General features: G+C 38.5%; 2 protein-coding genes across 3 annotated transcripts in view; both read left to right on the top strand.

Annotated features, from left to right (window-relative positions):
* Nucleotides 1-167, top strand: part of LOC107574819 (protein NLRC3-like) — a 21,357-nt gene extending 21,190 nt beyond the window's left edge. The window contains exon 6 of the mRNA XM_016261254.1: nt 142-167. Coding sequence (XP_016116740.1) covers nt 142-167 — 26 coding nt within the window. The remainder of the gene's footprint in view (nt 1-141) is intronic.
* LOC107574820 (stonustoxin subunit beta-like) overlaps nt 1-15,706 on the top strand; it is a 19,386-nt gene extending 3,680 nt beyond the window's left edge. For both annotated transcript variants that reach the window (XM_016261256.1, XM_016261255.1), the window contains exons 3-5: nt 3,026-3,199; nt 11,605-11,651; nt 15,174-15,706. In XM_016261256.1, coding sequence (XP_016116742.1) covers nt 3,039-3,199; nt 11,605-11,651; nt 15,174-15,706 — 741 coding nt within the window. In that variant the 5' untranslated portion in view covers nt 3,026-3,038. The remainder of the gene's footprint in view (nt 1-3,025; nt 3,200-11,604; nt 11,652-15,173) is intronic.
* The last annotated feature ends 907 nt before the right edge of the window (nt 15,707-16,613 follow it).

A 16,613-nucleotide genomic window follows, 5' to 3' on the forward strand; every position in this document is an offset into this window, starting at 1 on the left:
GAATCTGAAAATTCAAAGTCAACCTGATTAGAACTGATTTGAAATTTGATAGTTTACACTTTAATCAACTGTTCGTCCAGCGAGACGTTAACGTCCGTGTATCTTAACAATCTGACTATTTGTATTTTTCCTTGGCCACAGGTCAATACACTTATAATACTTTGTAAGCTCCTAGCGACGTAACGTGATCTTGGCAAGGTTTGACTTTAAAATTACAAGACACCAGACAATACTTCTTTATAAATGAAAACAAGAATTTATTGGCTATTCTAGATTACATTAAACTACGCTAAAACACACACATACACACACATACAGTTCTAAAGAATGATGTTAACGGAGTTCTGAGGAAAGTCCAAAGTTTTTTTACTTGCAACCTCAGAAAATCAAAAAGCAGAGACTTGGCTTATGTTTACTGCTTAAAATTAGCTCGGCACCAGTTCAGCAGATAAAAGATTTTGTTTGTTTACTTGCGTTTTTGGGTGACAGCTGAAAAGCTGAGTTTCCTTGTTTGGCTGCTTGAGGTAATTATGTTGCTGATTGGTTACTGAGATGATGTCAGGACGGCATCCCTTTGGGGAAGCCCTCCGGAGATTGGTAGGTTTCTTGATGACGCAGAGGCTTGAGCAGTTCTTCTGAAAAGTCTGAGTTTGCAAGACTTTAAGTTCCTGAAGATCTCTGGCAATCACGAAGTTGCAACTGAAGTGTTTGAGTTTTGGGTGACTAATCGCTTTGATGGTAAGCATGTGAGCACAGGTTGGAGTGCTATTAACACAGCGAAAGGCGAAGAAGCAAGCAAGCACTCGAGTCTGTCTTGCATTGGGTTTTTGATCCGCGGCATAAGTCCGTCCCACGGCGCGATCTTCCAATCGACTTCTTGCTAGGAGGAGCGTACATACATTAACACGAGGCTTCAATTTATTATGTGGAGAAAAATCTTTGCGAAGATTTGGTTGATGCGTCTATAAAGTTTCTTAATGCGAGTATTGTACATACGTCCCACTTCTCATTCATACCAAAGTTTCTCACATAAAATAAGCTTTCATTCAAGCTCAAATAACAGGTATTTTGCATACACGGTAATCGTAATAACTAAAAGGAAAAGGTATAAGGCAAAGATTAAGATATCATGGTTTCAATAACACATCAAACAGAAAGCATATTATTTGGGAGTATATTGCTCCGATACTTTCAATGATTTTAAATGATTGTCTTATGAATTGTCTGTGTAAGTTCTGTTTCTTTGTCTGTGACAGGAGAAACACGTGCTTTTCTGGAAAGTAGTAAAAGGGAAAAGGGGAGGTGTCCTGAGGTCATGCCCATGTAACGAGTGTAGATCTGCAATCCTTCTGCTGGACAGGGAGCTCTTAATCTGTCGCTTTCTGTTTATCGGATTTAGAACTGTTGTCTCTTAGATAGTTATTTAGGCTGAAACCAGTCACGTTACACTGCACCTCTGATCCTTGAGGGGTTTTCGGACAAGGGGAGTTTCTCCTCCCCTGGTGAGTTAGGGTTTAAGCACTGTTTTTATTTGAGTCTCTTGAGACCATAAACTAGATGGGACAGGAACTGCTGAGACACTTCACTGACCCTGCATGAGTTTTACGACCGCAGATGGCTGCATAGGGTGTTTCTCAGTTTGTCTCAATGGAATGTGATTGTTTCATGTGTGACTCAATAGTGTAAGTGGGTCCGTTTGGAGACAGAGATCCTACAACAATTAAAGTAATATAGAAAAAGTAACACAGAAATTAAAAAACAATGGACTTGTGACAAGGCCCCTGAAATAATCAGGCCTTCATTTTCATTTAGTGATGAGTGACTTTTTGCTAGAAAAAGAGCAGGAGAAATACCAAGCAAGTGTCTCGGAGCCTGCAAAAGCTATGAAAAGAGTGACTTTGTATCTCACCGAGTAAGATGCACCCTGCAGAAGTGACATGCATGGTTGTTGTCCTCACTGAAACTACCGACTGTAGCCAAAGCACAAGAAACTCATTTAGCCTTTTCCAAGACCCATATTTACAAAACATATACCTCTTGGAATCCATACTCGGGTCTCATGAGATCAAGTCAATCATTTCAGATCTAACAGGTGCTGCTAGAGAAGGAGTACAGTGAGAGTGTCTGGTTACCACAGTGAAGTTTGGTAGTAGTAAAGCTCTTATATAGGGATGTATGAGTGATGAAGGTTTATTAATCAATGCTGTCATGAATTCACACAACTTGAAACAGAACTGCTACTCTCTCCTCGTTTGCTTGCGTTGGTGGGCATTTTTTCAACATGACAATGACGATATGTATTCTCCCAAGGTGAAAGGACAGTAGAAACTGATGTCAACACAAGAAACTCATTTAGCCTTTTCCAAGACCCATATTTACAAAACATATACCTCTTGGAATCCATACTCGGGTCTCATGAGATCAAGTCAATCATTTCAGATCTAACAGGTGCTGCTAGAGAAGGAGTACAGTGAGAGTGTCTGGTTACCACAGTGAAGTTTGGTAGTAGTAAAGCTCTTATATAGGGATGTATGAGTGATGAAGGTTTATTAATCAATGCTGTCATGAATTCACACAACTTGAAACAGAACTGCTACTCTCTCCTCGTTTGCTTGCGTTGGTGGGCATTTTTTCAACATGACAATGACGATATGTATTCTCCCAAGGTGAAAGGACAGTAGAAACTGATGTCAAATAGATGTAAATAGAAAGTGATGTCAAAAGTCTACATTTATTTCTTAACAAGTGTTGTTTGTTCAGCAGTAACACCAGTGATACAACTCCACTGGACAGCTGTTTCCATTATTTTATTTATAATGTTTACATGGCGTTTTAGCTTTTTTGTTTTGTTTAGTCTTTATATTATTGACATCATATACTAGTGACATTATTGCATTTCTAATGAGGGATATGTTTATTTTTAACAAAGTAAACCTTAAGACATGATCATATAGGATTAATTAATGGCTGAAATAAGTATAAATGTGTGTAAGAGATGTCACATGGACTGTTGCTGTATTTGTAGATTGTCTGGCTGTATGGTGACAGAGGAAGGCTGTGGTTATGTGTCTTCAGCTCTGAGTTCAAATCCTTCACACCTGAGAGAGCTGGATCTAAGCTATAATCACCCGGGAGATTCAGGAGTCAAGCTTCTCTCTGAAAAACTGGAGGATCCAAACTGCTCATTGGATAAACTGAAGTATGTCAAGCATGATGTTTTATTATTTAAATTCCTCAGTGTCTATGTGTGTGTGTGTGTATATATATATATATATATATATTTAAAAAAATGTATTGAGTTCCCGCCAAAATCAGTATTATATCTGGTCGGTATTGAAAAGTCGCAAATCGCAAAATGTGATGTCCGCTGTGCAATTCTGTCATGTTTCTCCCTATCTTTCCAAACCGCGACAAACACCAGTCTCCCTTCTCTGCAGAATGCGATACATCCGCTCAACCAATCACAGCGCACCATTCCACGCATTGTAAACAGTTACTGACAAGCTACGCAATATCGCGTTCATATTAATCGCAGATGAATCATCTTCAATTATGAACGCGATATTGCGTAGCTTGTCAGTGATCCACGGCTCTGTGGATTAAATGCCGCTCCATCTGAAAGCATGTGATGAAGATTTGTAATTTGTAGAAATGTAATCTATTAATATGATTAGTATTGACCAATTTATGAGGCTGTCATATGTGGATCAACTTACTTTGTTGTGTATTTTCAACAGCTTCAATATGAAAAATTACTTTTATATTGATTCAATGGATTTATTGCATTTTAGCAAACGTGCCGCGCCGCTCGTTTCTGGTGTATACACAGAGTAACAGATTTTCTTGTTCCAGAAGCCATTTCCGTTGGATATATGGCACAATAGGGAAGAAAGCCAACTTTTATGCCGGCTTTAACTTTGTCCTCTCATTTCCTCTTTACATATTTTTCAATGCAGTCATGATTCTCTGTGAAAAATAATCTGATTTCCAGTGCTCATAAATTGACAGCCCTCCTCATCTAGTTCTTTTTTTATGTGGCCATAGTGATCATTAACAACTGGTAATAGTCACTAATTCATAGTTTACTGCTATACTTGGTGTAAAATCTAGTATTATTGCAAAACTGCAAGATTTGTAAACGATGCATGGCGGGTCACATATAAAATATTTGAATAGTCAAGCTGCAGCCTGTTTGAAATTCATCGCTGGGCCATGATTGGCCCCGGCTGGACTTTGGACACCCCTGATAAAAGGACTCAATAAATAAAAATTTTTTTATCACAATTAATCACATTTGAGTTATTTTATTTTTAACATTTGGTGATTTTGGTGTCCTTTTGAAATCTCCAAAAAGAGTGTGATTAATTGTGATAAAAAAAATTTTTTATTGAGTCCTTTTATCAGGGGTGTCCAAAGTCCAGCCGGGGGCCAATCATGGCCCAGCGATGAATTTCAAACAGGCTGCAGCTTGACTATTCAAATATTTTATATGTGACCCGCCATGCATCATTTACAAATCTTGCAGTTTTGCAATAATACTAGATTTTACAGTATGTGTACAGTATGTGTAGAGTGCATCAACAAAGAGCTTGTTTACATTTTAGGCAAGTTGTGATACCGATCAGGATCACACAGAGATGCCAAAAAAACCTAAATCACCTTGAGATGACTGTATATATTTACTACAGCACACAGATCTATTCAGAATTACTAAAAACAGTACATGACAAATCAAACCATTATCCTGAAGGTGTGTGGAAACAACACAAATGTACTGAAATGTGTCTGTGCTTAAATACAATGTGCCTAGAAAGTCAGTGTGTTGAGAGCACACATAAATGGTTTGCTTGTGCATCATTATAACAGACTCAAACGTGCTTACTGTACAACTCCTGTATGTCACTGCAGTCAGTATTACTTTGATTGCAATCCTCATCCATCACAACTTTACTAGTGAGATGCTGGTTTCCTTTATCCAGCCGAGAAGCGTAGTTTGCACTTCATCTGGCCAGTAGTGGGATGTTTTGATGTTCCGTTCAGTCTATATTTCAGACACAGTGCGATGTCTGAGGAAACAATCACTGAATATGACAGGGCTCGTGGTTTAAAGGCAAACACACACTGGACTGAATAATTAAGGCTTTCAGCCTGGTTCTCTTTACATTAGCGCTGTTTTGGACTTTTATAGCTAAACACCTTTGTGTTGTTATATTGTGTTAGTTTAACAAAATCACCAGCTAAAGTTTATTGCTGATATAGATATGTATATATGTGTTTGCAGACACAAGGTCAACAGTCACAGTCGAGTGTTCACATACCGGCTTTGACGTTCCAATATGGAGGGCGGCTTACATGTAGTGGCCCATAGAAACAGATACTAACTGCCTGTGTGATGTAAATTATTAATTATGTTGCACTTTCATGTGCTTCAGTAATATATATATATATATATATATATATATATATATATATATATATATATATATATATAATAAACGTGAAGTTTTACAAGTAATTATTTGTTTTAATTTGAATATTTTATCAATACTTGGATGTAGCAAATTAGCTCAAAAGGGAAATGTATATAAATAATTACAATTCATTAAAATCAATTATAATTACTTATATCAGCTGCCAGTAGTAACTGTAGCAGAATTAATATTACCATTAATTAATCTGCTCTATTCTCACAAAGAAGTGTTCTGTGTTCTCGCATCCTTGCAAATTATTTCTTTCAAGGTAGCCTGGCAAGACTGGTCTCCACAAGAACACAAGTCCGTTCTTTACGTTCTTGGAATTGAGAAACAGCCAACGTCCCTTTAAGACAAGTCATTTCACTCGGCAGCCATCTTTGAAACACTTCTCAGGCATGCAAGTGCAGCTCCTATCTTTTTTCACCAAACTTACGATTCAATTTCATATTTGAAATCACTAAAAAAATCTGACAACAACTGCCTTATAAATGTTGTTTCTTATGCTCCAATAGCGTTACAAAAGCTTACTTTTCAGGCTAGACCAGCCAATGCACATGTGCAGTCCTAGCGCATGTCTCAGAACAATGACTGTTTCTATAGCAACCGTGGCTTCTAACGGCAGCTGCAGTGACGCAATGACTTTATCAATTGGTGATCGGCTCTTTTATTGAAAAGGCGAAACTATTCCGCCATATTGCATGTTACACTTTCTCCCATTCATAAGTAATAGGAGTGCACAGTCTGGTATATCTAAAGTCTTTGAAGCAGTTCAGCACGGAGAGAACAGCATGTTGCATCACCTGCTGCCGATAACAGTTCGTCATGAGCATGGGCGCTGGAGATGAGTAGCATAGCATAGTCAAGTAGCGTCAAAAGAGATGAGTTTTCAGCTGTCGCTTGAAAATTGTCAGGGATTCAGCATTCCGGATAGGGGTAGGAATATCATTCCACCAGCCAGGAATGGTGAACGAAAATGTTCTGGAAAGTGATTTTGAGCCTCTCTGTGAGGCGAGGCGTCGCTGTTGCGTTTGATAAGGATCATACAGACACAGTGAGTAACATCAACTTATCGTATCTTTTTACTTAACCTCTCTGTTTCAGGCCCCAGTAAATTAACTCATACATTGGTCAGGCATGACAGAATGCTATCAGCACAATCAAAGTCGATGCATCACTGAATACTAACTCAATGCATTATCAAACAACACTTGTGTGAGAACACAACAGTCGCTCACTAGCAGATCTCAGATTTCTGGAGAGGATGTCAATTCATAGTAGTAGTGGAAATAGGATGGTGCTGAGCCCGTGGCTGTTCTATAAGCAAGCATCAATGTCTTGCTCTGGCTACCGGTTGCGGCTCCCATCAAGTTCAAGGAGATAAAGAGAGGTGTAACATTGGCTATTTTGGGCTCGTTGAAGACCAGTCGTGCCGCTGAATCATTTGTAGAGGTTTGATTGTGCTTGATGGAAGTCCAACCAGAAGAGAATTGCAGAAGTCCAGCCTAGAAATAACAAGGGCCTGGACAAGAAGTTGTGCAGCATGCTCTGTTAGAAAGGGCCTGATCTTTCTGATGTTGTGCAATGCAAACCTGCAAGATCGAGCAGTCTTTGCAATGTGGTCTTTGAAGGTCAGCTGGTCATCAAATATTACACCAAGATTTCTGACCAAAGTTGATGGGGTAATTGTAGAAGAGGCAATTAAGGAGACCGAGCTGTTTTGTAAATTATTGCAACCAGGTAATATGTATTTACGTGACGAAGGCATAGCTAGCTCGCAAACTGTAGGCTGTAGTAACTAATGGTAATGACAGTAACTGGCGATTGAGCGGTGAATCACTGATGGTAATGCTCTCTAGTTATTATAGTGTTAGGGGAGGGGCCGTGCTCAGTGGCTCCAGTGCGTCATCGAGACATGATTTCAGCCCCGCCCACAAAATCCTCAACACAAAAATGGTGAAAAACTGTTTAATGTTCTAACTCCGCAATTCAGTACTACATAGTTCAGTCTTTGTAACGTGTTTTCAACAATACATTTCTGACATTTATAATGTGTTTAGAAACAATTCTCTGAATTGCCTTTACATGGACTTTAATGCTGTGATAATATGTAAGAGTGCTAATATAGTGATGTGTAATAGTGATTGCTGTTGTTAGAGCACAGGTCTTTTAGTACTAGTCTTTGCTAGAGGAAAACCACACAACTATAGCTGCACAATTCCTGTGTTACACCCTCATCTGACCAAGACTCAGTGTTGAACTAATTCGAGCAAGAACATTGGCTCATATCATAAAAGCACCTGTGCTTCACATGCTCCAGCACCTCCATCAGTTATTGCTTACTTGCTCACAGCCGTCTTAAGGGCTCAGAGCCACGGCTGCTCTCACAGAACCTATCATACCATCTTGATTCTGCCTCAGGAGGCCCAACTGATTATCATTTGTAGCGAATCAGCTCAAAGGGGAAATATGAATAATTAATCATAACTAGTTATAATTAATTATAAATAATTAATTATAAATATTTAGATCCGCTGTAAGTATTTACTTGACCTCTCAGGGTCAACTGTCTGTCAATTCTAAGAACGTTAATATCCTGGTTAAGGGAAATAACTTTCTTACTGTACAATACTACACAGAGCCTGTAGCATAAATCTGCATGATTCGGGACTCCAGTTATGAGCAAACAATGAACAACGTCAAGTGTGATACAAGTAAGACTTTATTAACTACATTAACACTTAAACTAGTCTAACATACACATACACACACACACACACACACACACACACACACACATACAGTTGGTATAGGAACAGGATTAAAGCTTAGGCAGTAAAGAGAGGATAAATAAAAACATGAAGCTATGGTATCACTGGATATTCAGCAGATCTACAGCCTGAAGGAAACATCAGTTTCTTAGTTCGAACACACCTTTGTAAAAAGGTGCAAATGATACTTTAATTTTAGTTAGTTAAAATGTATAGCCTGGATGCACTGTAAGTCGCTTTGGATAAAATCGTCTGCTAAATGCATAAATTAAATTAAATTAGATTAAATTAAATTTCCATTTTTTTTTTTTTTTAGTTAACATTTTAGCTTTTTTGTTCATTTTTCATGTCTGTATAGTTTTTATTAATATTTTGAATAGTTTTAATTTTTATAATTTCAGGTTTTTATTTTAGTTAAAGTTTTAGTTTGTTTTGTTTATTTTTTTTACTTAAAAAAAAATATATGTCTGTATAGTTTTTATTAATATTTTGAATTGTTTTTATTTTTATAATTTCAGATTTGTTTTATTTTAGCTAACATTTTAGCGTTTTTGTTGATTTTTAAAAATATGCCTATAGTTTTTATAAATATTTTGTATTATTTATATTTTTATAATTTAAAAATATGCCTATAGTTTTTATAAATATTTTGTATTATTTATATTTTTATAATTTAAAAATATGCCTTAAAAACTTGCACGTCTAGTCTGTCTGACAGAGAGTCCTGATGCAATCTGAAGGCTCAAGTTGATCTTTGCTGAAGTTGGTTGATGAAAAAGAACCAGTTTGAGTCGGATGATCTTGGTGAATGGAAAGTCAAGGTCCAAGGCCTGGCGCAGACTTAGGGTGTCCTTAGAGTGTTTTAGCTCACATACCCATCTTCTCAGAATCTAACAGAACCGCAGACTGAAGGCGGGTCACTGATGTGAGGCCTTTAAGGTCTGAGAAGATTCACGCCTCTCAAGATGGACTTGTCCAGTGAGAAAGGCTGAAATCCCAAGCGGGCGGTTGCAATTACTGGAGGGTTTACGACCCTTTGTGTGAGGGCATGGTAATTTGCAAATGTAATTCGCTTGGGTGTTGATGCACAAACTAGTAAAGATTCTTAGAACACTAATATGTTGCATAGGTATCAGCATGTAATATGTACTCTCAATTAGATCATCCGAAGATGAATTCATAGAGACCAAACATGGTAGGATTACCTGAAGGATATGCGTGTTCATTCAAAGAAAGGTTTTCCTATGAATTAATTAGAGAACAGTCCATTTCTCTTGGCATTATGTGTCTTTCTTATGAGGAAAATTAGTGTTTCTCTACCCGCATTCCTTTGGGCAATAAAATCAGTGATATCAGCATGGAACCAGAAGCCTGTTCTGCCATCACACACCTGGTTCGTTGCTTTCTCCATCTGAACCTCGCCATTACTGTCTTCAAGGTAGCCCATTGCTACACTGCTCTTTAAAAGGATACTCCATCCAAAAGGATACTCCGTCTCAGATATATACGTATAACTTTCTTTCTTCAGATGAACACAGGAAGATTTTTAGTCCATATAATGCAAGTGTACAAAGTGAACTTGATGTTCAAGTTTAAAACATTAGTGTTTTTCTCAAACGCCTATCATTTCACTTCAGAAGACATTGATTCATCAGCTGGGATCACGTGGATTACCGTCATCTTCACTTTGTGTAGTTTTTGAAGCGTCATCGTTGAACGTCCAATACACTTGCATTATCATTATCTGTTCCACTGTGCAGCATTTTAATTATTGTTATGCCCTACATAGATGTTTTTGACCAGTGCTCATTGTGTTCACTTTGCAATGTGAATATGATTCAATATGATGTGATAAGAATATAATTTCTTTGTTTATAATACTCAAGTACAATTTTAAAGTTGTACTTTATTACTGTTAGTCAACTATGCTTTTGGTTAGATACTTGTACTTTTAAGTTTAGTAAAATCTGTACTTTGACTTGAGTCTAATTTTTGAGTACGTTTTACACCCCTGTATGAGAGAGAGATCAAATGAGTATGCGGGTCTCTGCGTCTGTTAGAGCTTTCATTCTCTAGTACAGTGAGTACTCTCCTCCGTGGTCATGGAAAAATTTATATTTACAATGACAACAATCATACTTCATCACTGAAACATTTCCAACAAAGAAATGCATGGACTTCTGTCAGCTTGTTGAACAGACTTTTATTTGGATATTCTGCCATATGACGCTGAAGCAGCAGCGAACGTCCAGCGAGCGACACTGTTTTCACTGTAATCAAATCAACATTGTAAACGAAATTCTACAAAACTTAAGTGAAAACATCTTATTATCATGCAAAGCGATAAAATAGCGTCTGTTCCCTGCAAACAATACAATGAAGAATGTGAATATTAAACTTTAAAGCAAAAACAAAACAAAAAAGATAAGCACGTCTCCGTATTAATTTCAGCATTTGTAGCAGAGGATGATCCTCGCGGCGTGACGTAGCTTCACATTCTCTATAGAAGAGCTCTTTTCATTCGTTTCCTCCTGATTATTAGAATTTTTCATTTGCATTTTGCTCTTTTGTATTTTTCATCCCATGAATAATTCACTGAATGCTCTAAGAATCTCTGGTTTTTCTCCTCAAATCTTCACGTCTCTTTCCAGGTTTGTTTTCATCAGATGCTTTAAAATGTATTTGTCTCTTATTCATTTTTGATCTCTGTTATCAGTGTTTACTCATGAACATTTCTGATTCAGATGTATTTTTGATAGTACAGACAAATATTACTGTGTTGATTTCGTGGTCTGGTTTGAGACTCAAACACGCGTCTCACCGCTGTGTTTCTTCAAGCTCTTGTGAAGTTCAGGAAGAGATTTTATTGCAGCAGAATCTCTGCGCTTTAAACCAGTTCAGTCTCTGAGAAACACCTGAAAATAAAGAAAAAATGAAAGAAAAAGATTAAAAACCATAAAAATCCCACAGACTTACATTGATGGAATGTTCAGATGAGCCGAGACTATTCAAACTCCAAATTACAAAATTCAAATCTAAACTCCCAGAATCCCTTGAGACTCAATCAAGCCTAGAACATGCTAAATCATTCCAAAACATGCTAGCAATGTGATGATAATACTAGCAACTGCATAGCGAGACCCTAGAAACCACCCTGTGTGCCCTAGCAACAGTCTAGCAACCACCCTGTGTGCCCTAGCAATTGGCTAGCAACAGCCTAGCAACCACCCCAAGTACCTTAGCAAACTGCATAGCATTTTTAGGCCAGTATTTTTTAAATCTGTCTGTCAAAAATTCTTTTAAAATTACTAAACTAAAACTTTTGTTTTCTGACTGAATGTGACTCTTTGTGTGTTTTCTAGTATGGATCATGGAGGAGAATCCAGGATTAAAGCAGGACTAAAGAAATGTACATCTACACGCACACACACACACACACACACACACACACACACACACACACACACACACACACACACACTTGTTTTTATGCATCGTGGGGGTCACCTGTCAGAATTGCTACATAGTGGGGAAAAAGCCTGTTTGCCTCACTTCAGATTACAAATATTTCACTACAGAAGTTATAAACCTGGCCGAGGGGAGGTCCACTGGATACCGCTGGTACGCTCTTTAAAGAAGGCCCAGTGCGTTTCGTGGGTCGCTCCACTGTATCGGATGTGCAAGAGGAGTGATGTAGGGATGGGCATATCGATCCTAAGTATCGATATATCGATACTGACGCGAGTATCGAAAGTATCGATACTCAAACTAAAAATATCGATACTAAGGTGTGTTTTATTTACCAGTGATTTCGTTTATTTAAAATAATAATAATAATAATAATGCGTACAAATGCATTGAATTGAACAAATAACCTTTGTTCGCAAGTAATTGTGTAGGATATAATTATTTTCCTGTTCATCTGAACACACGCAAATGTTGCAAGACAGAACTAATCAATCACAGAGAGCGTTCACTCACTGCTGACAGTGCATTCAAACAGGGCTGCGTTTCCCAAAAGTATCATAAGAAAGCATTAAAGCTTTTGGGAACAGCAGCCCTGAACAATGCTTATCAGAGGACAGACAAAAACATATGTTTGAGTTATTTCACAATAAACAAATCGTAGCCTACATAGTTTGTACAATTACATTTATTTAAATTGAACGTTGAAAGATAATATAGATCATGTTCTATTCAGTAATGTTAATAGAAATCATACACTGTCAGAACAAAAAGGTTGCATTTTATGGATGCAACAGCCGGTCACTGGCAGTCCCTTATGATAATGAACCATGGTTTTACTAAAGTGACCATAGTTCAACTGTAGTATTTGTAGATTTAAATCATGTGTAAACAAAAACACATTTGAACCATGTGCAAACAAAAATATAACCTAATAAATTACAATTAAGGCGTATTGAATGTTAAAATGCATTTTAAACTAAGTTAAGTGGTTATCATTACCCATTTTACTCTTAGTAATTTAATAATTTAATACATTTCATCATTTAAAAGTTTAGTTCAGAAGTATCGTATCGGTATCGGTATCGACGATACTGCCTTGAAAAATATCGGTATCGTATCGAAAACAAAATAAGTGGTATCGCCCATCCCTAGAGTGATGGTCCCCAGAGGGTTGGTTCCCTGCGGGGTTTGCCATCACTGTAACCCTCAAACCGCCCGCGCTACTGCCGGAAGTGGTTCTCGTCTGTCTGCCAGAACAAGCCCCAGATCGCGGCAGCGGCAACGGGACTCCGCACCCTTGCGAGTAGCGGAGCCTGGTTCGCAGCTCCGAGATGGTCATGTTCCCACAGTGAGAATATGACTCATCCACGAAGGCCACCTCAGTGTGCTTGATGCCCAGACACGTGAGGCAGCGATCGTGACCATCACCCGGTGTCAGGTAAAGACTGCACCCAGAAACGCACTGGTGAAACGGCATCCTTATAAGGACGATCCGTTGTCTTTATAAAGACGCACCCGTGTAGCTCTTTTAGAGAAATTAGCTCTTTAGGAAATGCTCTTTTAGTGCCGAGGCGCACAGGGGAGATGGCCGCTTGCAACACGAAAGCCTGAAGTGCGCAACCCACTCGACACTGGAACGACCACCGCTGAAGCGCCGTCTCGCCAACACAAGAAGCTTCCGAGTGCGTGCTGAACTCGTAGTTCTCGAACAGACTCAGTTGAGCAGAACGACGTTGTCGCTCAGCTCCGAAGCGAAAAGCTGGTATGCATTGCACCTGCTGCCTTATTCTATCAGCGGCAGCTGGATGCAATAATTGCATGCCAATGTGCATTGGCTCGTTTTGTTTACACTCGAAGGAGATGCCGCTTGCAACACGAAAGCCTGAAGTGCGCAACCCACTCGACACTGGAACGACCACCGCTGAAGCGCCGTCTCGCCAACACAAGAAGCTTCCGAGTGCGTGCTGAACTCGTAGTTCTCGAACAGACTCAGTTGAGCAGAACGACGTTGTCGCTCAGCTCCGAAGCGAAAAGCTGGTATGCATTGCACCTGCTGCCTTATTCTATCAGCGGCAGCTGGATGCAATAATTGCATGCCAATGTGCATTGGCTCGTTTAGTTTACACTCGAAGTAGATTGGTCTATCAAAGCGATATCCCAATTTGTCGGTCACCGATGTGACTCGGAGTGACCGACTGAAAGGGAACCACCACTAAAAGCAAGCAAGTTTGCATGTTTTCACATCTTTGTGTGGCTTGTTTGTTTTATTGAATAAACTCATAGGTACATTAGAATAATTATTCTTACTTTAGGAAATTTAAACATCTGTCCCTCCGCTTTTTGGAAGAAATACATGTTTTTCAAAGTTATATTCCCTGATGTGTCCTTCTGCCGTGTTTCACATTGTTCACACAGCATTATAAACAACAATCTAAGTTACTGTAGTGTACTGTTTCTCTCTGATCTCCCGGTAAGAGTCCGTGATGCACACACACACTGCTTAACCCACAATATAAGATTCAAAGTTAGAGACAAATGCTTATGGAGCTACAGGATGAGAGCTTCCTCTTGGGTAAATTATTCTTTTTTTTAATTAAACACTAATTATTGGTTCATAGTATTAATTTATCTTTAATTTAAGTTGATTATCTGTCTATTCATTCATATACACAAGCAATTTTCTTCCGCTATCCCTATTGCTGACGTATTTAGCCTCTGATTGGTCAGATTATTCAATTATTCAGACGTGCGTGGCCTCTGATTGGTCAAAATCCCCAGAGTGTGTATCTCAGCAGAAGTGCAGTTCTCCTAGAGGGCGGTGTGTTATACACACTTTGTGGAGGGAGGAGGGGGGTTTACACACTTTCAGTACACAAATCACTTAAAAGTACATTTTAGGAACAAGCGAGATTTTAAGTCTGGACACCATTTTAGAGCTTACTGAATGCCACTATATAGTCAGACAAATGAGGACCACAAAAGTGTCCTAAATTGTCAAGGTGGTCCTCAGTTTACTGGTGTGTATTCTGATGAATGTACCCAAAAGTGACATAAGTAAACACACACACACACACACACACACACACTCTCTCTCTCTCTCTCACACACACACACACACACACACACTCTCTCTCTCTCTCACACACACTCTTAATTCAATTAAATTCAAATGAGCTTTATTGGCATGACTTGCACAGTATTGCCAAAGCACTGTCCGTTACAAGAATAAGGAATGAACAATTATATAATAAACAAAACAAGAATAGATCTGTAAAATAATTAAGTAAATAAGTACATGTATACTTTCTTTCTTTTTCCACAAACAAGAAAAATATTTAAGACTGTTAAAAACTTTGCACAACAGTACAACATGTAAGAAATTACACACAGACACACACACACACACACACACACACAGCTGTAGTGATTGTTGTGTTATTAATGTCTCTGTTCTTGTGTTCAGGGGTCTGTTTTCTCACACTGGATCCAAACACAGCAAACACTGGACTCAGTCTGTCTGAGGAGAACAGAAAGGTGACAGATGTGTTTGAGGATCAGACGTATCCTGATCATCCAGACAGATTTAATTATTGTCCTCAGGTGTTGTGTAGAGAGAGTGTGTGTGGACGCTGTTACTGGGAGACTGAGTGGAGTGGAGATTATGATGTGTCTATATCAGTGTCATATAAGAGCATCAGCAGGAAGGGAGACGGTGTTGAGTGTGAGTTTGGATCTAATGATCAGTCCTGGTGTTTGTTCTGCTCTTCCTCCAGTTACTCATTCAGACACAATAACAAACACACTGCTCTCTCTGTGAAGCCCATCATCAGCAGCAGCAGGAGAATAGGAGTGTATGTGGATCACAGTGCAGGAACTCTGTCCTTCTACAGCGTCTCTGACACAATGAGCCTCATCCACACAGTCCAGACCACATTCACTCAGCCGCTCTATCCTGGGTTTTATGTTGATTCTGAATCATCAGTGAAACTGTGTTGATGAATCAGAGACTGAGGAGAGATTCTACCCATAATGCTTTGAGCTGCATGATAAATCAGTAACAGTGAGATGTTATAGTCTCTTCATGACATTAATACTGCAGCTCAACTTCTGTCACTGAAATAACAGTCAATAAATGTGTCATACATCCTCATATAGACAGTAAGATCTGAGTGTGTGTGTGTGTGTGTGAGAGAGAGAGTGTGTGTGTGTGTGTGTGTGTGTGAGAGAGAATGTGTGTGTGTGTGTGATTGAGAGTGTGTTTGTGTGTGTGTGTGAGAGTGTGTGTGTGTGTGTGTGAGAGAGAATGTGTGTGTGTGTGTGATTGAGAGTGTGTTTCTGTGTGTGTGTGAGAGTGTGTGTGTGTGTGTGTGAGAGAGAGAATGTGTGTGTGTGATTGAGTGTGTGTGTGTGTGTTTTCTACATTTGTGTTTTTATTGTAGTGTCACATCAATCATTTGTATTATTACTATCAAAAATGTTCTTTCAATTGAAAAGTTCTTCATGAATCATGTTTGTGAAAAGTACATGCAATTCATTTTTCTCTATTGTTTTTGTGCATAAATAATAAAACACGATGAGAAATGAACTTGAGATCAGATCTGAATTGATGTTTGTATCATGAATATAATCGACTCCTCACGAGACTGACATGAGCTTCAGGAGCATTTCTGACATTAAGTAAAGTCAAGTCAAGTTTATTTGTACAGCGCTTTTCACGATACAAATCATTGCAAAGCAACTTTACAGCAAAATTAAGTTTCTACAATATTTAGTGGTAGTTTATCAGTGGTGACTGTCAATTAATGTACATATGGCAGAAATGTACGGGAAAATCAATTTAAGACGTAATAAAACAGACAATTAACACTATTAAAGTATAATTCATGTTTTGTTTTAATTATTA

This window comes from Sinocyclocheilus grahami, unplaced genomic scaffold (genome assembly GCF_001515645.1).
Source record: "Sinocyclocheilus grahami isolate Dianchi unplaced genomic scaffold, SAMN03320097.WGS_v1.1 scaffold2353.1, whole genome shotgun sequence".
Taxonomy (NCBI): domain Eukaryota; kingdom Metazoa; phylum Chordata; class Actinopteri; order Cypriniformes; family Cyprinidae; genus Sinocyclocheilus; species Sinocyclocheilus grahami.